The 23,748-nt window shown below is 33.3% G+C and overlaps 1 protein-coding gene across 2 annotated transcripts in view; it reads left to right on the top strand.

Moving 5' to 3' along the window:
- The window catches only part of POLK (DNA polymerase kappa), a 65,045-nt gene that overhangs the window by 21,070 nt on the left and 20,227 nt on the right, over positions 1-23,748 (top strand). For both annotated transcript variants that reach the window (XM_045809732.2, XM_045809733.2), the window contains 7 exons: positions 1,157-1,318; positions 4,864-4,983; positions 11,839-11,991; positions 14,843-14,974; positions 17,740-17,893; positions 21,599-21,838; positions 23,022-23,146. In XM_045809732.2, coding sequence (XP_045665688.1) covers positions 1,184-1,318; positions 4,864-4,983; positions 11,839-11,991; positions 14,843-14,974; positions 17,740-17,893; positions 21,599-21,838; positions 23,022-23,146 — 1,059 coding nt within the window. In that variant the 5' untranslated portion in view covers positions 1,157-1,183. The remainder of the gene's footprint in view (positions 1-1,156; positions 1,319-4,863; positions 4,984-11,838; positions 11,992-14,842; positions 14,975-17,739; positions 17,894-21,598; positions 21,839-23,021; positions 23,147-23,748) is intronic.

Here is a 23,748-nt window from a genome sequence, read left to right as displayed (position 1 = left end):
GGGTATAACGTATAGGATGGTGACTATAGTTAATACTGTATCATACATTTAAAAGTTGCTAAGAGATTATATCTTAAGAATTCTCATCACAAGAAAGGAAATTGTGTAACTGTGTGGTGATAGATGTTAACTAAAAAAAAAAAAAAGAAAGAAAAGGAAAAGAAAAAGTCCTTAAGGCAGCTTAAAATAAATAGAATAAATGAGACCTCTCTAAATCATGCAAATGAGAAATCCCTGGCGTAATTTGTTGTAGATGCATGGCAGCTGTTCATCTGGTCATTTCTTTATGGCATAAGTGAACTCAAGCTGGAAGCGGCTGTGATGTTATGGCAGCTGTATTAGTTTGGGGTAAGAAGACTTGGATTCACACCAGTTCTTTTGCTTGTTAGCAGACTTAGGATGGCCAATTCACTTAACCTTCCTGAAACTCCAATTTCTATTTTCCTAGCATGAGAATAACCAAATTTGTCTTGCATGGTTACTATAAATATTTTAAAAAGCTAATATATGTGAAATTAAACGATAAAGAACAATTTAAAGGTATTAAAAATGATTGCTTGAAGGGATTTTTAACTTTAGAAGTGATATAACATTATAAAATGTAATAATTTCCTAGAAGTGAACAGATTATTATTTTTTTCTGTATTTTTTCCACAGCTTTAAAAAATGGAATTCTGTAATGAATGCTATTGAACTTACCATGGTTAGTAGAGGAAGTGTTATTTTGTATTTATTTCCTATGCAGTGTGTTAATATGTGAAAAACATGAACTTTGGACTCAGGTCTGGGTTTCAACACAGATATTGTCACTTATTAGAAAATTTGTGTCAGTAGACTCAGATTTCTTTTCTCTTTATATTGGGGATAATAAAATTTACCTTTCAGGGCAGGGCTACTGTGTGAGGTTCAAGTGTAAAGTGCCAAGCATAGCAGCAGGCACAAAGCTTGCAGGAAATGTTAATTCCTTACTTCCCTCTGAAAGTACAATAATCTAGGGATAGTCATTTAAAAATCTGAGTAATAATGATTTCTCAATGATAAAAATTCTTAAATGTTTTACCTGTTTGGCTAATTGTATATCATTTTAACATTTAAGTGCCCACCTCCTCACCATGAATGCTTTAAAAAGCTGTGTTTATTTTTTATGTTTTTTCAGATAATAAAAACGCTTTAAGTTTACACCATGGATAGCACCAAGGAGAAGAATGGCAATTACAAAGATGATCTTCTGCTTAGGGTGGGACTTAATGATAATAAAGCCGGAATGGAAGGATTAGATAAAGAGAAGATTAACAAAATTATAATGGAAGCCACAAAAGTATGTTTCGTGTTTATTTTGCTATCACTAATTTATAGCTTTTTAACTTTCTGTTTAAAATAAAATCAGTAAGTTTTAAATATCTTTCTTATTGTAGTTTTTAATATTTTAATGTATCTTGTTAAAACAAAAGGGTATGGAATGATCTCTCTTCTGTTACTCTTGCTCTTGCCATCCAGTTTTCTGCCTCACATACACGTAATATGCATGTAAAAGCAAAATAGCATACATGTTCTTTTTTCACCCTTTTTCTTAATAGGAAAATACTGTAATTGTTGTGTTTTTTGTTTTTGTTTCAATTAATGTAACTTGGAGGTCTTTCTCTATAAGTAAAGATCTTCCTTCTTTTTTATGCCTGCATTTGTGAATATAATAAAATTAATTGAACCAATCAGAATGTTTATTCATGAACATATAAGTCATTTCTAGTCTTTTGTTTTTACCAACAATACTACAGTGAATAACCTTGTATTTTATAACATTACCCATGTGCAGGTAAAACTATAGGAGAGATTGTAGAAATGGAATTATCCCACCAAGTACAGAGAGCAAAAAAGGATATATGCATGTGCAATTTTTATGAATTGGCCAGTTGCCCTCCATAGTGAATGTATCAATTTAAATTTTCACTGCCAGGACCTGAGAGTATATTACCATGGTGCAACTGCGCTAGTATAGTGTGTAACTGAGCTTTTGGATTTGCCAATCTACAGTAAGGTAGTGTAGCATTAATTTGCATTTCTCTTATGAAAAGTGAGATAGTGCATCTTTTCATATGTTTAAAAAGCTGCTTGTATTTTCCTTTTTTGCAAACTGTCTCTTCTTGTCCTGTGCATAATTTTCCATTAGATTATTATATGTCTTTTGACTTTGCTTATGGTACTTTATCCTGTGCAGAAGTTTTTTTGCTTGCTTTTTTATATGTACTTGAATTAGTCAACTACATATGTTTTTCTCCAAGGTCCTAAATGTTTTCTTCTAACATTTTTTTGTTTCATTTGTATATTATGAAATATCCATGTAGAAAGGGGTAAAATTTAAGAGAATATCCTTATTCTTAAGAAATGCATGCTGATATCCACAACAAGTCACTTTTAAATGGTTTAACCAAAAAGAGGAGGAGGAGCACGTGTGTGTGTGTGTGTGTGTGTGTGTGTGTATGCATGTTTGTGCAAGTGCACATAGAGGAGTTGGGGTGTGTGTATGTGCATATACATAGGAGTTGTGGGAGAAACTAAATGTAGCAGGAATCTAGGTAAGGACATATGGGTGTTTATTGTACTATTCTTTCAACTGTTGGAAAACTTGGAAATTCCAAAATAAAAAGTTGAGGGAAAAATAATATTTTAAGTGTATAACATAGAGATACAATTTTAAAAGTAAAAGAATTGAGATGAAATAAGCAAACTTAATGTATGGACCATGATTGGATCTTGGTTTGAACAAATATTTTTGGAACATTTAAGGGAATTTAAATATGAAGAGTGTACTAGATAGTATTAAGGATTTATTGTTAATTTTATTAGCTGTGAAAATGCTATTATGATTATGTAGGAAAATGGCCTTATTTTTATTTTTTTAAAATAAAAATTTGGCAGTGGGGAAGAACACGTGTGAACAGTGGGGAGGGGCAGAGGGAAGGGAAAGAGAAAATCTCTAAACTGGCTCCATGCCTGGCTTAGAGCCCCACATGGGGCTTAATCTCAGAACCCTGATATCATGACCTGAGCTGAAATCAAGAGACAGACACTTAACTGACTGAGCCACCCAGGTGCGCCACAACGACCTTATTTTTAAAGATGCATAGTAGAGTGGGGCACCTGGGTGGCGCAGTCGTTAAACATCTGCCTTTGGCTCAGGGCATGATCCCAGAGCTCTGGGATTGAGCCCCACGTCAGTCTCCTCCGCTGAGAGCCTGCTTCTTCCTTTCCCACTCCCCCTGCTTGTGTTCCCTCTCTCCCTAGCTGTCTCTCTCTCTCTGTCAAATAAATAAAATCTTAAAAAAAAAAAAGATGCATGGTAGAATACTGTATGGAATAGTTAAATGTCATTATATCTGTAATTTAAAACAGTTCAGTTAAAAAAATCAATGAAGGAAATAAGACAAAATGTTAGTTATTAAATCTCAGTGATAGTTTTATATATTTATTATACTACTCTGTTTCTCTGTTTGAGATTTTTGTGAAATTTTCACCATAAAACTTAAAAATAGGAATAAAAACCTATGCCCCTAGTTTTCAGTTTAAGAAATAGACTATTTAAGCCATCCTACATTTCCCTATCTTTCCTCTCTCTTCTGTGTGTCCCAGTAACACTTACTAAATAGTTCATCCTTTTCTTACTAATCTGCAGTGCTTTCTTCTATTCCACTGGATTATTTGTTATTATATCTTTACAACATGATCTTAATTAAAGTACTTTATAATAAGTCTTGATAACAGCTAGGACAAGTTCTTTTTTTGCTCTTTGTTCTTTTTCAGGAATATCTTAGGTATTCTCAAAACTTTGCTCCACCATATAAACCATTGAACAATGTGGGGTTAGGATCACTGACCTCCCCCCCCCCCACGCACACACAGTTGAAAACCCATGTACAACTTTTGACTCCTCCAAAATTAACTACTAATAGCCTACTGTTGACTGGAAGCTTTACCAGTAACATAAAGAGTTGGTTAACACAAATTTTGTGTATTATATGTATTATATATTACAATAAAGTAAGCTAGAGAAAAGAAAATATCATTAAGAAATCTTAAGTAAAAGAAAATACATTTATAGTACTGTACTATGTTTATTGAAAAAAATTCATGTATAAGTGGGCCTGTGCAGTTCAAACCCATGATGTTCAAGGTTCACCTGTATATACATATCAATCATAGAATGGTATATACATATCATCTGATTGACGTGTATCAATCATATAAAATATATACCTTACATATATTTTATATATTAATATATTAAAATATTTATATATTTTATATAATATTTCTCTAGTTTGGGGGGATGGAAAGTTCATCATAAATATCTTTTTTAAATTGAAATTTTCTAATTGTTACTGCTTCACAGCAATGCAGCTTACTTCTTTAAAACTTTTATCAGAAAATTTTAAACATACACAAAATTAGAGAGAATGGCTTAACCAACTAAGCCACCCAGGCACCCCTTAAGTGCTTTTTAAGTAAAAGTGAAGGAGATAACTGATGACCCAAATGACTAAGTCCTTGGATATGCCCTGTGGATCCTGTCTAGGACACATTGTTATTTTCTGAGTGCATATCTGTACTCATTTCAAAGAGTTTGTACTATGTAAGTACTGCATCAACAATTCTATGATGTAGGTAACTATAAATTCATTTTACAGGCAAGGAAATTGAGATATAGAAAGATTAAGTAGATTTAGGGTTCCCAGCTAGTAAGTAGTGGAGCTAAGTTTTGAATTCACTTATTCTAATTCTAGTCTGTACGGTTAGCCACCATGGTTATACTATAGTGATTCTTTCCTTCTGACACTTTTCTTACGCTTTGTTTGCTTTCTTACATAGGGGTCCAGATTTTATGGAAATGAACTCAAGAAAGAAAAGCAAGTCAACCAACGAATTGAAAATATGATGCAACAAAAAGCTCAAATTACCAGCCAACAGCTAAGAAAAGCACAATTACAGGTATTAATTTAATTGCTAAATAAAATGGAAGCTGGTAGAATAGTAATTGATAGTTAAAATGCATCATGCTTACATCGGAAACCGGGGATGTACTGTATGGTGACTAACATAATAAAAAATCATTATAAAAAAAATAAAAAAAAATAAAATGCATCATGGTCAAGTCATAACTGAAAACAAGGTAGTATGTAAATGTTCATTATATTGTAAGGGATACAATTTGACTGAGGTGCGTACTTTATTAATATTGCTCTCCTCTTTTCTATCAAGACCCCATACCTAGGCATCGTCACCTCCATTATATAGAAGAGTAAATGGAGCCTTAATTAGGGTAAATAACGTGCCTAGCTTCAGAGCTAGGATTTAATCCAAAGCTTATGTTCTTTTTATTATATTCACATTTTGCAGCTAGAAAAAGGCCACAAGATAAATGTGGCATGTTTTCTTTAATGCCAGTTTTGCAAAAATGATTTGGGGGAACATGTTGACTAAATAAATTAGAAATTTAAACATAACTGTGTTGTACTAAAACTAGAGTAGAATGCCAAACGTGCATGAATTTTAAGATAAAACACCGGACTTCTAAAAATTTGGAGGCTTTTGGCTTCTCCACCATCTTTGGGGAATAAATACTCAAGAGTTTCCTCTGGTGTTTAAAACTGTTTCAGGAGGAAAGTTTGAGTAGAGCAGAATTGCAGGGCATTGTGTGTAATAGATTGAGAACTCAAAGTAATCAAGCTTCTGCTAGTAAAACTGAAGTTTACTTTTATTTTTTATTTTTTTAACTTTATTTTTTTATAAAGTTTACTTTTATTATTTTTTTCCATTATATGTTGTTTATTTCCAGTCATAAATAACAATAAACCTCCTAATTATATGTATATTACTCTTACGATAGACTTCCTTTCTAATGGTATCTGTCACATGATATTACATGGTATAAAGTTTACTTTTAAAGACAGTTTTTACTCTCTATCAAAATCTGATTCAATTTAACAAAGCACTTTAGGCCATTAATAATGATAAAATTGTGTTAATCTTCTATGCTACAAAATTCTTCTCATAATAGAGTTCAGAAATGGTAAATTTTATGTCTTCTTTATCAAACTATAATGGGTCATTTTTTTCATATATGTTTTCCTAGAGCACAAGCTAATTTTTTATCTTATGTGTTAAATGGTCTGCTATCATGACAAGAGATCACTCCCTTTGTCTTTCAAATGATCATTTTTAGTGCTTCATACTGTTCTACTATATGGAGGTACCATAATTTATTTACCTTATCACACCAGGGTTTCAGGTTTTTGTTTTATATATAACCTTATGATGATTATTCTTATCTATATATGTTTGCACTCTTGTCCTATATTTTCACTGAAGTTGTATAGTTTTACATTTTCAACACAAGAGTGCTAGTTTCCTCACATACTTGTTTAAAACTAGATTTTATTTATTTTATCAATTTTGTAGTTTTTGCTGGTAGTGTCGAAATACTATTTGATGGTTATTTTAATTTGCCCTTCTTTGATAATAAGAGAGAAAGAATGTATTCTCTCATATTAGCCATTAATATTTCATTTTATGGGAATTTCCTTTTTTATTCTATTAGTATATAGGCTAAGTAGCTGGCATAAGAGACCCAAAAATACAATGGCTTGAATCAGATAAGAGTTTATTTCTTTCTCACATAATAGTAAGTAGTCCCAACTGATTGGGTGGTTCTGCTCCCCAGAGCAATTTAGGGACTCCAGTTCTACATCGGTTGTTCTATCATCCCATAAATGTTATCCTTACCTGGATTGACAAAACGGGATTATCTCCAGTCTTTATTTTAGCCCCCAGTAAGGAAGAAAGAATGAAGAAAAAAAATCAAAGGCCAGTAATTTGCTATTCAACAAGTGAAAGAGAAGTTGCACATATTACCTCAGCTCACATTCTTTTGACAAGAAATTAAGTGTCATGGCCACACCTAACTGCAGGAGAAGCTATATAGAATATTTTCCAGCGGGGGTGGCCATATGCTCAGATAAAATTCGATTCTATGAAAGGAAGAGAGAATGGGGTTCAACTAGCAGTCCAAAACAATATCCTCTGCCTACATTTCTAGAGGAGTTTATATGTTTTTCTCTTGATTAATACATCTTATCATATGTTAAAGATTTTTTTCCCCTGCCGTTTGTTACAAATATTTTCCCAATATGTTGTCTTTTAATCATGCAGGGTTTTTTTTTTCCTATACAGTTTTAAATGTTTATGTAATCAAAAATAGCAGTATTGAAAAACAGTTTTTTCTTGGCTTTTGTATTGAAAGCACAGAAAGTTATTCCTTATAACCAAGCCTATAGGTTCTTTTAGTATTTTTATAGATTTTGTTTATCTTTAGTCCATTTGGAATTTGTTTTTGTTTTAGAGGGAGAGAGAGGGAGCAGGGAAGGGGGAAGGATAGAGGGAGAGAGAGAAAGAGAGAATCTTAAGCAGGCTCCCTGCCTAGCGCGGAGCCTGAGACGTGGCACTTGATCTCATGCCCCTGAGATCATGACCTGAGCCAAAATCAAGAGTTGGAGGCTTAACAGACGGAGCCACCCGGGCGCCCCTGGCATTTGTTTTAATGTAAGGTGTTAAGTTGTTTTTTTTTTTTTTCTTAAATGGTGAGTATTATGTTTTCCCTAATGGTATTATTTTTTCTAAATGGTGATTCATTTGTCCCAACACCATTTATTGAATCATGAGTCCTTTCTCCACTGAATTGAAATGAGGCACTTCCATATACTAAATTCTCATTGTTCTTGGATTTATTTCTGGATTCTCCCTCTTATTCAAGTGAATCTTTTCTTGTATCAGTACCATGCAATTTTAGTTATTCAATGATAATAATGTACTTTAATATCTTCCCTTGCTACTATTCTTTAAAAATTTTTTTCTCATACATTGTTTCTTTCAAATAAATTTGAGCATCATTCCAACAAGTTAAAATTCCATTCTGTCTATAATAACATTATTTTTAAATTGATATTAATCCTTGGCAATTTATCTTCAGAACTTCTTTTTGGTAAGTTTTATTGATCTGTACAAATATCTCTAATAAAATTTTAATGATAAAATGCATAGGAATCATGCAATGACACAACTTTTCGCTGTTGACTCTTTTTAAAGCTCATATCATTAAATATGCTAATAATTTGAAGGATTAGAAAATACTTTATATCGAATAACGGAGCTTCACATTTTGTTACAGTTTTAGTTGACTATTTCTTGGGAGACTCTCTGACATCTTTTGCAAGGGGAGTGGCAGGAAATATGTTTTATGTTGATTGTTAAATTGTTTCATTTGTTGAGCTTCCTTTAAAAGAAATTGTATAAATGGGAGGGGATTAAGGAAATCCTAAGGAATCTAAAAGACCTGAGAGAAAGAGAGGTTTTCATGGGAAATGCATTTCTATTCCAGAGTCCAAAATTTCCAAATAATAGATTTTATTATGTGTGCTATGATGGTAGGAACTATTATTGCTAGTCAAGTTGTGGTAACTAACCTCTGTTGGCATGAACTCCCACAATTTATTCAGAACCTAAGTGTTCTCCTCTCCATCCTGCCCTCATTAGACTTGTTAAAGATGCAATCATTTTTGTAGCTGCCAAAACATCTTGTTATAACTTGGGTTCATAAATTGAATAGACAAACATCCATGTTGTATTAAATGGCAACTACATGGCAAATCAGTGCATTTTGACCATTTTAACAATTGAATTTATGAACTCAGTTTTCCTGAACATTTTTTAGGGTAATTAGAAAATGAAAAACAATATTTCTGAAACAGTCTCCTGAACGTAATCAAAAAAGGGATTTTTAAAAAGTAAATAAGGCATAATATTGATATAAAACACACTATTGGAGCTTGGTTTGAAGCTATTTCCGTGTTAAACACTTTTTAAGATTCATTTTAGGGAAGCATCATAAAGTAATGGAAAAAGCACAGCCTTTGGAGTAACTTGGTTTACAGGTCTACAGCTAACATTTTCCAGCTGTGTGACTTAGGACAGATTATTGCATCTTACTGAGGTTTAGATTCCTCCTCTATAAAATGAGAGTAATAATTATCCTCTTAGAATTATTTTGACCATTAAATGAGTTAACATAAGAAGTACTTAGCATGTTATATAACACATATGATATACTCAATAAATGTCACTTCTATTTTTAAAATAGCAGGTTATATCACTAAGCCCTTTCCATATCCCTGGATAAGTACATTACGCGAGTACCTCTTTTAATTCTTTCAACCTTTGGGGGTTGGTTTAGTCTCAGTTTACAAATAAAATAAGAATGAGGGTTAACTTGCCCATTATCACGTAACTAATAAGTGGCAGAGCTGAAACCCACAAGAAGCTCGTATTCTTAACCACACACACTAGTTCTGAACTGTGGCAAAAGGGATAAATATGCATGTTAGAGGCTCAGATCAGAACTTGGAAGTCATTTGGAAGGGAAGATAGAAGAAAGGAAAACATGAATGAAGATTTCAGGAGAAGAAATTTGAAAAAAGCAGGGTGGTGTGCATTTGGTAAATGCAGAGAAAAAAGTGTTTAGGCAAGGGTGACTAATGAGAGTAGAGGAAAATGGAATGTGTGAGTCACTCAGTGGGGAGGTTTCCTTTTGGCAAGTGTACTTGTGCTTTAAGCACAGAAAAGATAATTGCTGAAGAAACTGTCACAGAATTATTGTATGAGGCTAAGGAGAACTTTTTTTCCATTTGGTTTGCTTTCTATTATCTTTTTCCTTTCCAATATTTCTGGGTTAAGATACTTCAAATGCTGCTTCCTTATTCTCAGTCGACTCGTATCTTAAGTATATTTTCTGGATTAACATATAGTAGTTTTTAATCCACCCTTGTTTTCATTAGTCTCCATGATTTGTTTACCTCTTTTTTTTTTTTTTTTTTTTTTTAACGTCAGGATGCTCTTCTCTAATTTACAATTGAGGTACTGGAAGAAGTCGTTGTTTTAAATCTGGATGATAGATTGAAGTGATATTGAAAAGTCCTATTTATTAGGTGTGGTGTCTCACTGCATGAGATCGGCCTTCTCCAAAATTTTTCAACACATACTGCTTTCTCTTTTTTAAGCATAAATAAATAAATAAATAAATGTATGTAGGTATGTTGGTATGTAGGTATGTATGTATGTATAAATGCTATGAGCCTCACCTCTTTCTGTCTGATAAGGAAAGAATTTGAAGGCAAATAAGGTCCTTCTCCTGGTGGAACTCATAATTTAGTATCTAATACAGTAAGTGCATAGTAAGAGCAGGAAAACCACGAAGCGAATACTGAATTCTGTGGCATGGAGGACAGAGATCTAATTAAGCTACAGAGAGATATCTGAGCTGACCCTTTAAGGCTTGATGACAGAACCCTGAAGGGCATTCTAGACAAAGGAGCAGCCTGAAAAAGGCTCAGAGCACCCCAGTTTGTTCAGTGAGTTGTAGCCTACACAGGAGCAGACCTTCCAGAGGCTCACTGTGGCTACTGGAGACAAATAGGATTCAGGGTGATTATTTCTAAAAGAGAAGTTGCAGGCTTCACCTGCAGCTACTGGGAAGCTAGTGTCATTGTAATGCTAAGAAAGAAGGCCATGAAAATAAATTTTGCAGAATGGAAGCAAGGTTGAAGTCCAAGAAGAGAAAAGCAAAATTATACCCCTGTAACTTTCCACTTTTGAGAAAACCTGCTATAGGGATCGCCACATGATAGAAATTGTTTTCATTCCAGAGCTCACCCCACTTGCTTATATCTGGCTATTTTCCCCTCAGGTTTTGATTGTTTTGCTATTCAGCTATCCATTGATCCTTTAGTCATAGATTACATTCATTAAACTTGTACCATGTGCCCGCCACTCCTCCATGCTCTTTCTGTATTCCAGCTTATTCAAAGTGATCATAGATCAAAATGGTCACACAGCCAGCTACCTTTGGCTGCAGGGAAAGCTGGGAAACATAGTTAGCTTCTTCAGCCTCTCTAGTAGAGGCCACAAAAAAGGAACACTTGGAAATGTGTATGTCTGTTACATTAACCCTTTTCTTACTCCCCTACTTTGGTTATTTTTACTTCCTTTCTATTTCCCTTTCTTCTTTCTTATCAATCCAATGCTTTCTCTCTAGAGAAATAAAAAGTGCTTTAAAGATTAAGGTTCTTCACTGTTATATTTGACATATATATTGAAGTTTCGTGAAAGAATAAATTATAGCTTAAATTTTCAATTTTGATTTGTATTGAGTAACAGTTACCAAATTTTAGCCTTAAAAAGGCAGTTCTCCAGAGGGAATGTTTACATTATGGTTGGTACATTCACTTGTGCAGTACTATTCAGCATAAACATAATATGCCAAAGAAGTATATAATCTTTTATTATACATTTCCTTTGTTTCCATTTTAAGACATTAATGTTATGAGTCGTATGAGAGTTGTTTATTTTACCTAAACTGAAGCTTTTATTTACAATAAGTTGGTCTCCAGATTTATAAAACAGAAGGATCATTTGATACAATCAGTTGGAATACTTCATTTATTCAATAAATAGTTATTAAGTACCCATCATGTGATTGAGTTACTTAGAGATTAAAGTGTTGGTAAGGCATGATATTTGAGATTCAACTGCCTATCTTCATGGAAATAGAAGCAATTTACCAGCCTGAATAAACAACAATCAAATATATGTAGATTGGTGGGTGGATGGGTGGGTGGATGGATGGGTAGATGGACGGGTAGAGACAGATACCTACTAAAAGTGAGATTACTGTTATGACTGGTGCAGTTTCAATAGCATGTTGACTCAAAATATGTTAACTTTTTTAAAATTAAGGTTGACAGATTTGCAATGGAATTAGAACAGAGCCGGGATCTGAGCAATACTATAGTGCACATTGACATGGATGCTTTCTATGCAGCTGTAGAAATGAGAGACAATCCAGAATTGAAGGATAAACCCATTGCTGTAGGATCAATGAGTATGTTGGTAAGTAGGTGAAGATCAAAGACAAAAAGGAAATTTCATAACATATTGGAGTAAGCCTTACTGGTTCATGAAAGAGCTTTAGTAAGCTCTGCCAGTTTGCTGGGCATTTTCCTGTGTGCTTTATATGTCTTCAATTACTGAATCCTTTCAACATCTCTTGAGGAACAAAATTTTATTTCCATTTGACACACCAAAACAAAACAAAACTCAGAGAGGTGTTTAAAAACTTCCCCAAAGTTACAAACCTGGTGAATGGTAGAGTGGCATTACATCTTTCTGTTGTAAGCTGTACTTTTCCTTAAGTAACTGTTCCAGTAAAAGGGAATTGGAAAAGGAAGTGTTACTCCAAAGCAGGTTTGTAAGCAATGGCTTGCAGGTCAAATCTAGTCTTTTTTTGTAAATAAAATTTTATTGAAACACAGTCACACCCATTCATTTGTTGTGTTCAAAGAGCAGAGTTGAGTAGCTGCAACAGAGACGGTATGATCTGCAAAGCTCAAAGTAATTACTATCTGAACCTTTACAGAAAAGATTTCCCAGCCTTAGTTCTAGGGTAATATATTTCATTATACTACTACTGTAATTAGTTTTTCCCATGACTTGGAAACTGCTTTTCTGATTACCATGTTGCTCTTCCTTATCACTGCTCTAACCATAGAAGGCGAAGATGACCAGGGCAGCTATATGTGGCTAAAAATGTGTGGGGAATTAATAATGGCACCTGGAATAGATGGATTTTGGTATTAAAAAACATATAAGAGAAACAAGGAAAATTCTTCCCTGTTCCTAACTCCTTCAAATGCCTTAGATAGCTATAAACCTAATTCCTACTGAGTTACTATTTTATTACAAAACTATAATCTGTTTGTTTATCATCTCTGCTCCTGTAAGTATGCAGGCAACTAACAATCCAGGTTCCAAAGCAATGTTTATTGAAAGACTACTCCCCTTTCCTACAAATCATCAGCTGATATTTGAAAAAATGTATTTAACTTTATTAAGAATATATATCACCATATATTTATGTGAAATTATCTATGTTTGCATATGTACATATATTTTAAAGCTAAATCCACTGCTAGATCTGATAAATATTTTCCTTCCTATGAATTATATCCTCCTAAAAATTGGTTATTATTTCCAAATTCAAAATGATTATTTGCCATATTTAAACAAAGATTACCCCTTTTGTATGCTCAACTAACAGACTTCATTTCTAATGAGATTTGAAATATAATTGCTTTTGTTCTATTAAATTCATGAAAGTGTATTTGCAAATTAATGGTAGTGGTGGTGCATGTTTGATTATTTCAGTCTATTACAGTTAGAATTCTTTTTTGGATAATTTGGTAGATCTTCAAAATGTTTTAAGTTAGCACTCATAGTTGGAACATAGCAGTTATTTATTGCTGCATAACAAACCCCTTTAAGTACTTGGTGGCTAACCATTTATTTGCTCATGATTCTGTAATTTGAGCAGAGTATAATGGGGATAACTTTACCTGGGTTGGCTCCAGTTAGTTAGCTGGGGCTGGAGGAGCTGAAATGGCTTCATTAACACTTAGCCTTTCAGCTTCCCCTCTCCACGTGGTACATCGTCATTTAGCAATTTAACCCAAGATCTTTACATAGTTGCTGGATCCCCAAGGGAGCAAAGGCTGAAGTTACAGACTTCATAATGCCTAGGCTTCAAGACTCACGTAATGTCACTCCCTTACATTCTTCTGATCAAAACAAGTCACAGTGCAAGTTACTTGGTATGAAGGACTAGAACCCACGCTTAGATAGAAGAAAGTATAAAGCATTGTGGCTATGATTTACAATCTACCACAAACCTAAAAGGTAAAGGAAGTCATATCATAAGTTTTGTTCCAGATTTACTACAGACCTAGCTTTCGTATCCATTCCATTAGACTTACTTATATTTAAAACATTGATTTGTCTTTCTAGTGCTATCTGCATTTTCTCTTCCAGGATACTGATCAAAGATTAGCAAAGTTTTGAGTACTATCAAGATTTTTTTAATGCCATTTGAAAGCCACTAATGGCAAATTGATACTATTTTGAAGTAATCCCTTCATGTGATAGATTCTGTTTTTACATTTCTTTGAATTCTCACTTGAGCTTTCAAAGATTTCATTTGTGATAATTTTTTTTTATAAATGATACTGTGGTATCATCATCAACAGGATTTAAAAGTAATGTTCTCCTTTTTTAGTTTCATAATTTTTTAGTTCCATCTCCTACTGAAAATGTTTTCACCAAAAAGGATATTTAAGCCTTAAATAAAATGTAATTTTAAAGGTTCTTTTAAGCTTTCATCACTTCATTTTTTGATATTTAATTTGGCTGACTGTATATAATAGAACCTTTGCCTTTGTTCTGAATGAAAAATTTCAAAACCCCAAATACTAAAAATTCCAAATCTATACTATTATACCATGCTATTACTTTCTATACTGTTACTTTCATGAAACATCCATACTATTTATACTATAACATTACTTTATAATGTAATATCACCCACTATCATCCAAACTTTGATATATACTATATTACAGGTATGCCTTAGAAGCAATGAAGTTTAATTATTGGCACTGTAAGAGAACCTTTTCGTTAGTCTTGTTTATTACCAGGTATCACATAAATATGGAGACAGCAGTGAGAGAGAGGGTCATGGTATCATAATACCATAATAGGATAAAGTCAAAGCTTGATTCCAGACTGTGGCCTATAAAAAAATGTCCTTGACTTGAAAATGCACATCAGTAATGTGTTTCTTATGAATGCTTTGATTGGTGTGTCCATTTAGGTTTGTATTCTTTTTCCCATGTGGTCTGTTTTCTTTCAGTCTACTTCAAATTACTACGCAAGGAGGTTTGGTGTTCGCGCAGCCATGCCAGGATTTATTGCTAAAAGACTCTGCCCACAACTTATTATTGTGCCCCCAAACTTTGACAAATACCGAGCTGTGAGTACAGAGGTAAGTCTGATGGAGCACTCTTGCTTATAGCCTTTTACTGATTCCTGTCACCTACAGAGTCAAGTCCAAATTGCCTTAGCACATCAGAATTCGGCCTTAGTTTATCCCTTTAAGTCTTACCTCCTATCACTTCTCCAGGTCATATATTGAAAACTGAGCTGAATATACAAAGTACACCCTTCTATTTCCCAGATCTTTGCTCTTCAACATATTTTTTCATCCGTTTAGAAATTCTTATCTACGTGGAATACTTTGAATTGCCTTAATTATAATCTATATTAACTTTAGCTGTTTTTTCTTAATGTGCAATATACATTTTTTTCTAGAATCACCTTATATTTATAATTTACATAATCTATGCATGTCATTAATTTCAATCTCTTTTGTGAACAAATTTTTTATCAAATGTTTTTAAACAGTAATGAAATTCCTTTATTTTGATTAACTGTTTTCCTTGCCCCACAATCTAATGAAGATGCTTATGAGCCTTTAATGTTCAAGAGACTGATAATCAAGGAGAAAAGGGAATCTTGCTTTGAAAAGGATCTCTGAAATATAAAGATTTGATTATTCAGTAAAATTGCCTAAACTATCATACACGAAAAATTGCCATTTTCTCTGTTTTTCATAACTGGACTAACTGGACTAGTGCTAAAACATAAATCATAAATTAAAATTTTAGAATGCTACATCGAACAGTTCCAGACTACTGCAGTAAAATTCATTGCGTTAAAGACCCCCGTCCGAATTGAAACCCTTAAAAAACTATGGCCTAGCACTTACTACCATTTGATCGTGTAGATCAGGATCTTCAGATTCGCTCCTCTTATTTCTATTCCACCTCATGTACTCGAGAAATGAAACCTCCCCCAATTGGAATGGTACACCACCCCAAATTTTTAAAAAAATTCTGTTTTTCATTCTTTCAGAAACAGTCTGTGGCAGCAAGTGCTTTTTGCCTATCTCTGAAAAGGTGGTGGAAAAGGAGGAAGCACGTTCACATGTGGTTACTGCTTGTCTTTTATACTGTGTTCCTAATGAGAAAGAGATAAAATGCTAACCATAAATATTATGGGCTTTCAATAAGCTTGAAAATCCTTCACACACCTTGTAAGAAGGAATTTTTTTGAGTCCTGCTTTAACTTAGTAAAAGTTCAGACAGTATGATAACGAGAGCTAAATTGTTTTGAGTTCTCTTCTGTCTAGTTACTTACAGAAATTGGAGAAATCTCTCTCAAATTTGAGCAGGATCTAACTAGTTTATTTGCAGATAGCAAATGGGTTCTTATGTGTGAACGAACTACAACACAAATTCACTGACTCTATATTAATATGTGTGACTTTGTTTAAAAGTTTAAAGAAAGCCATTTTTATTTTATCCAAAAGAATGGAACAGCTTTAACTGTTGGAAGCCTAAGTGCTTGAATTTTGCTGGAACATGTCTATTTTTGTTCTTCAAGCAGTATCCTATGAAAAGGAAGTTAGTGAGTACTCCATGTCTCTAGGGAGTACTTCTCATTCAGAATAATCTTAGTTGGCTGCCAACTACAGACTTTCCAGAGTTTCGTTTTCACTAGAAAGATTCCATTTGAGTACATTATAAAACTGGTTTCTTCCAGAAGAACAAAGCTAATTAAGGTACTCTCTGAGTAAAGCTTGGCCAAGTTTTATACCACCATTTTCTAAAATTACTTTTGACTCAGCTATTCATAATTAAATTAAGCTAAAAAGCTTTATTTTATAAAACTTCAAAAAAGGTTTTCTCATGATACTGCAGACAGATTTTAAATACTAGATGGAAGGATAGCATAATTCAACAATTAACATTTTTCAAATATGTAGATATTATTTTGGCAACCATTTCCTCCAATTTCAGTTAATACTTCAGTGGTTAAAAAATTTCATAGTTTCATGTAATAAAACTATCTTACATAAACGGCATTTCTGGAATCATATGGAAATTCCGATCTCTTTATTTATCTCAAGATGCAGCTCCAGAATTTTCCCCATCGTTTAATATAGTCACAGACTTCCAGTGTAGATTTTATCATCTTTTCCATTCCAGATCTCGATAATTGAGCTTTGTTTTCTGAATGTATACATGCATTGGTGTATGTTTTGAGTGGAGTTTTATGTGCCTATTATAATTAATTAAAATAGAACTACTTTCTAAAGCAACATAGTACTTTTATGTAAGATTTTTCCTTTTTAGGGGCACCTAGGTGGCTCAATTGGTTAAATGTCAAACTTTTGATTTTGGCTCAGGCCTTGATCTTAGGGTTATGAGTTCCAGCTCCGCTTTGGGCTGCATGCTGGGTGTGGATACTACTTAAAAAAAAAAAAAAAAGATTATTCCTTTTTAAAATAAACAAAAAAGGTGAGGGGGAGCAGGATCCTATGTTCCCACTTCTACTTTTGACCAGTTACTTAAAATTATGTTACTTAACCATTTTTTCTGTACCTACCAGAATAATGTCTGAGATTTATTTGAATCATTTATTATAATTACATAAAGGTGGCTGAATCGAGATTGTATCAAATGAAGCTGTTTCATGGTCTTCTGCCTTCATGATCTATTTTAATGCAAAAGAGAATTTGGACAAACTTGTGGTAGCAATAAATTATTTATTCCCTAAATCCGTGAGTTATTGATTGCAGAATTTTTACTATAGTTGCAAAGTAAGAATATTAATGTTTCTTATCAGCCATTATATTACAGGCTTTGCTATGGCAGCAAAATTTAAACCATTTTGTTCCTTTTGAAGGTTAAGGAAATACTTGCTGATTATGATCCCAATTTTATGGCCATGAGTCTTGATGAAGCCTACTTGAATATAACAAAGCACTTACAGGAAAGACAAAATTGGCCTGAGGACAAAAGGAAGTATTTCATCAAAACAGGGAACTCTCTAGAAAATGGTAAGCAATTTATTAGAATGATCAAACTAAAAAACAAAAAGCCTTTTGAATTAACCCAGTTAACTTATTAGCGTGCATAGGTGGTAGAACTAGATATACCTTTATTATGAAAAAACTATTAAAAATGAAAAATCAGAAACTTAAAGTATACCAGTGGAATTTCTAAGTTAAATTTGTAACTTTTACACCAAAGAGATTGGTTTAAATCACTTTTAAACCAAATGAGATTGTTAAATCTCTAAAGTTTAAGAATGTGCAGAGCCCCTGAACAAAGTAATTTCTTAGCAGTTCTTTTCTGAAGATCTAACTAAGAAGGGGTTGGATCGTGTTGAATCTGAGTTTATCTATTTAAGGTGGCCTTTTGTTGTAGCTGTTAAAAGAAATTCGATTTTTAAAAATTAGCCTCGAACATATCAAAACATTGGGTGGGGTTTTTTCCCTCTCATTTTCAAAATGATCTATAATCGGTTATATGGTGATTATGACTGTTTTCAACCTTGCCAAAATTAATGACTCCCAACTCTCTTCTTTGCCTTAGACCTTATTGCGATTCTTTTATATACACTGATATAGAAGTTTCATGACCCCAAGGTTTTTTTTTTTTTTTTGAATGATCCCTTTGTTACTCATCCAAAATAATGCCAAAGAACATGTAGATATTACACATACTGCTTTCATCGCTCTGTCAGAGGTATGATTACTTCAAATATCTTAGCTGTCCTGGACCCCTGAGCAACGTTCACCTGGATGAAAAGGTAGAAACAGAGGGTTTGCTCACAGCCCACAGCTGTATTTCATGTACACAACTCATTGACTTCTTCAGGTGGGGACAGCCAGTGGTGGGGAAACATGCTTGTAACTTTTCCTGAGGCAAAAATGGTGGATCTTTGATGGCGTAACATTCTAACTCTTAAATTGTTTGGGGCTCACATCTTTGGAGCAGGTTTAGTGTGGACAACAAATCACAACTTCACTACCTTATTTAGAACTCTAAGGAACAGGTCTCTCTCTTTAATAGAAACATTAAATAGTAAACAAGCATCATTCCTGGACACAGAGCCTTAGAGCAAAAGAGTTTCTATAGTATATCTTTATTGTTTGGGGGAAGAGGCACATAAAACCTGATGTCAGTTTGTTTTACATATCCATTTATTTTCTTACTTTTCACAAGAGATGGTGGGGGAGCCATTTTATGGTTATATCAGAGCATCTCCCTGAGGATCTCCTATAACAGTTATGTTCACAATATGTTTTAAAAAATTGCATTGTAACTAGGTAAATATTTTCATTCTCTACTAATGTTCTTTTCATTTATTACACTACATGCAAACTCACTTGGAGGATATTTAATTACTCTGTATTTCATATTTTTAAGCAATTTAAGTAGTTTTAACTTTTTTCCCCTCATATATAAATCCCTCTGGGCTGGACTTTTCAGCATATCTGATTTCACATTATGCCATGGGGAGCTGGCAACAGCGAGTTGGAGCCATGGCAGGTGATTGATATATCTTCCTCTGAAATCCAAGACATTTTTCTGCTGTTTGCCGCTTTTCTGAAACGTGCAGTCTTTGGAAAAGTATTGCTAACTACTTTGTCTGTAAACAAATAAAATAATAATTATTATTTTATGTTTATTCTGCCATATAAATCTGGATGGTGAGCAGGAGGTGACGTAAGAAACTGAAATACCATATACTTTAAGCTCTCACCTGAAACCTTAGTTTTGTACTCTGATCACCTCAGTTATGGGGATTATAAAGATTTTTTTTTTCAGAAAGCAAATAAGAAACTACTTTAGCATTAGTTGTATAGCCAGGCCGAACAGAGAAGTAGACAGATTGAATAATAGGTAACTGGGCCATTCAGCCGCTGCTCTAACAAGGATGGAACCTGAAGGCAGCATGCTTTGCTTCCTACTCTAGCGTTCTATCAATGACCCACCTAAGGGTACTGTGATGGACTCATGAGGTGCAAAACACGGGGTAACTCTGCAGAAGGGTCTTAAGAATGTGACAGTTACCTTACTTGGTTTGTAGTTTTTCTGCAGCTCTCTTTACCTTGACTTTTACCCATCCAGATGGGGAAAAGGGGGCCAGGTAGATACCATTTCAACTGTGCCACAGCCATAATGCTTTCTGAAATGCTCTGCATTTTATTTTTTCTTAAAGATTTTATTTATTTGTTTGACAGAGAGAGAGAGCACAAGCAGGGGGAGCTGCAGGCAGAAGGAGAGGGGGTGAATCCCAGGACCCTGGGATCATGACTTTTGAGGTGAAGGCAGATGCTTAACCGACTGAGCCACCCAGGAACCCCGATGCTCTGCATTTTAAAACCAGAATATGGAAAATGAAAGTAACTGAAGCACCTAAATAATAGCTAATATTAAGTTTGAAAATAAGGCTTATTTCATATATGGCCTGGGAATTCAGATTTGGAAAACATCTGTCTGTAGCTGAATTCATATTAAGTGCTTTATAATTTGAAACTAATCTGGTGTTTGTCATATTATTTATATTATCTTTAGAAAATCCTCCTTAAAAGGCCTAGTTCATTTTTAAAATAATATGCATTTATATGTGTCTTGAAACTAGTAATTTAATTTTTGGCTCTGCATTTATCTCAATTTGGAAAACATTTATATGTAATAAAATTATGAAATCAGAGCAGAAAGTCCTGTTGTTAATCTTAATTTTTATAAATACATTTAAATTGCATTTCTCTTCCATTAAGCCCAGAAAGTAATCGTTAATGGATTTGTTCATGAGGACATTCTTAGTATTGGGAGAGATTTAAATATATTTTACAGTCCAGTTCTGAAAAATGCAAATAAAATGAGGTAAAAACCAGATTAGTATTTTTACTTTATTTTTTAATAGTAATATTAGGTTGTAGCCAACTGATAATATTATAGTTAATCTAATCGGACTTTAAGAATTTGTATATTTAAAGAAGTATAACTTCCAGAAGTAACTACTATTTATTTCAAACGTGCCCTCAGTGAAAGTGATACGCTATACATAGGCAGGTCAAAATCAAAATAAGCATTTTTAAAAGAAGAAAATGGAGAGTATTTTAACATCTGAAAAGTTTCTTCCATGAATGAAGAAAATTTAAGGTTTTTTTCCCCTTTAAAAACAAAATTTATTTCTCAGGCATAATTATTCTTGATTGCTTAATGCCTTTTTCCTCATTCCTAAATTCTGATTTAATGGGTAAAGGAAGAAAGGCTTTCTTTCTTTTCTTTTCTTCCTCCCTCCCTCCCTCCCTCCCTCCCTCTCCTTCTTTCTTTCTTCCTTCCTTCCTTTCTTTCTTTCTTTCTTTCTTTCTTTCTTTCTTTCGTTCTTTCTTTCGTTCTTTCTTTCGTTCTTTCTTTCGTTCTTTCTTTCGTTCTTTCGTTCTTTCGACTCTAGGCCCAGTTCTAGGTTTCAGTTAATTTAGGTAAGATACACAAATTCATGTGTATCGGATGTTTCCTCTTTAAATGTATACTATGGAAATAGATAATATTCCTTTTAAGAAAAACTTAGAATCAGTATTTTCTTTGTTAAACAAAGAAATATAAATAACATTTCTGATCTTGGCATTTAGAAACAAAACTAAACTAGATTTGTTTTGTCTTTAGAAAGAATGTAGGGAAACCTCATTTACGAAGTATGTTACTTCTTAAAATGAAGATAATTACTGTTCCTGTTTATAATTTAGAGAAACCAGGAAAAGAAGCTCATGAGCTGAGTGAGCATGAACGATCCATGTCTCCACTACTTTTTGATGATAGTCCTCCTGGTTTGCACCCCCAAGGAATTCCTTTACAAGTGAACTCCGAAGAACAGAGTAATCCTCAAATGCTCCAAAATTCTATTGTTTTTGGCACATCAGCTGAAGAAGTGGTAAAGGAAATTCGTTTCAGAATTGAGCAAAAAACAACACTGACAGCCAGTGCAGGTACTTAAAAGTGATTTGGTGGCTACCATAGTTAAAATTTTCAGACTGGCTAATTCAACTGTAATATTAGTATTTTCTCGTTATGAAGCATATAGTAATGTTTTACTTATCCTTTTTGATTCAATGTCTAATGACTTTACCTATTTAGAATACTGTGAACCTGCAGGTAAATTGGAATTAAGCAGAAAAGCCTATAAGCCCAAAGAAAAAAACTATAATAAATCTCATGTGGCTATCCTTTTTAAAGCATACAATATATTTTAATTGGCTTAGTGCTTAATACTTTATTAGTTTTCCCTTTGAAGGCTTCAGCCCTGTTCAGGATTACAGTGCAGGAGAGAGAGCCCAGGTGACCACAAAGTAGGAGATAGAAGAAACCCTAACCAGCAACGTGGCAATCTCGGACCAGCTAGCGAAGGGAAAAAGCGCTTTACAAATGTCAGTAACCCATGAGGGAGGGTATCAGTGTGTCCTAGCATAGAAACTGATACTCATCATGAGGACCCTAAATTATCATTATGATTAGGTTAGTCTTTTTTTCTGTACCAAAGTTTGAGAATAAGTAACAAATTTTAGTAGGATGTATATAAAAATTGAAATGAATCATTTAATGATTATATTTGTATATACCTATTTCAAATTATCTTAATCATTGTGTCTCCTAGAAATTTTAAAAACCTTTCTGAAAAGTACTAATTTGCTTTGTGAATAACATAAAAAGAGAGCATATATTTTATTATCATTGTTTTAAATATAATGCAACTCAGAATCTTTGATTTTTTTTTTCTTTATGTGGCTAATCTATACAAAAGGCCTTTTCAAAGAGTGAACATCCATCCTAAATTATATTCTGGATCTTTTCTATAAGTCATTGCTGTATTGCAACTAAAGATAGTCTGTAAACTAATAATACCACTTAAATAAACTCAGAATTACTCTTAAACTTCAAAATACCACAGAGATTTAAATATTCCTCATTTCTGCTATCACGATAACTAATATAATTTCTTTTCCTAAAATCATATTGAGCCCTGGGGAGATAGGTAGTTATCACATGTTATTTTTAAAGTGCCATTCCACATCATTTCAGACTTTTTGCACTCACCATTTCTGTATTGTCATCTCATATTTTTAAATGACATGTGTCAACTTCTTTGAGTCATCAGAGTGTTCTTCTTTCAAGGGATTGCCCCAAATACAATGTTAGCAAAAGTATGCAGTGATAAGAATAAACCAAATGGACAATACCAAATTCTCCCCAACAGACAAGCTGTGATGGACTTCATCAAGAACTTACCCATTAGAAAGGTGAGATTTTGTATAAAATTTGTAGAAATTTTGTTTTTATAAATATAATTTTATTTATATTTAAATATAAACTACAATTAAAAACAAGTATATATATATTCTGAAGAGATAGTACTTAGGATGGTAGTAATCATTCTTTGCTGAAAAGTGTTTGAACAGTAGATAAGAAGCAAGAAGTGTAACGGATGATTGAGTTTGGATTTGAAGAAATCTTTCTATGAAATCCTAAAATTGAGGTTTAGGAAGATTGTTTGCCAAAAAGTTTTAAGAAAGTAATAGATGAAAGACTTTTAAGTATACCTCTGCCAGGAAGAACAGAAATAAGAAGAATACTTGTAAGAGTCCTTTCAGCTGTAACTTAATGTACTATCTAGGTCCTAAAGTCTAAATTGCCATCAGACTGATAGGTATGATACTTCAGAGAGATTTAGAAATTTAATTTTTTTGACCAAATGAAAAAAAAACCCCAAAATACATTACTGTCTTTAAAATGGTAAAATGATCCCTCAGGGATTATAGAAAGGGTGTGTTTTATTATTTTTTACAGCTTATAGATTTTTCTGCATACATGGTTTTTTTAAAACAATAATTGCACTACACTC

Source organism: Ursus americanus, chromosome 5, assembly GCF_024610735.1.
Source record: "Ursus americanus isolate L20-20 chromosome 5, mUrsAme1.1.p, whole genome shotgun sequence".
Lineage (NCBI taxonomy): Eukaryota > Metazoa > Chordata > Mammalia > Carnivora > Ursidae > Ursus > Ursus americanus.
This window is presented reverse-complemented; position numbering and strand designations above follow the sequence as displayed.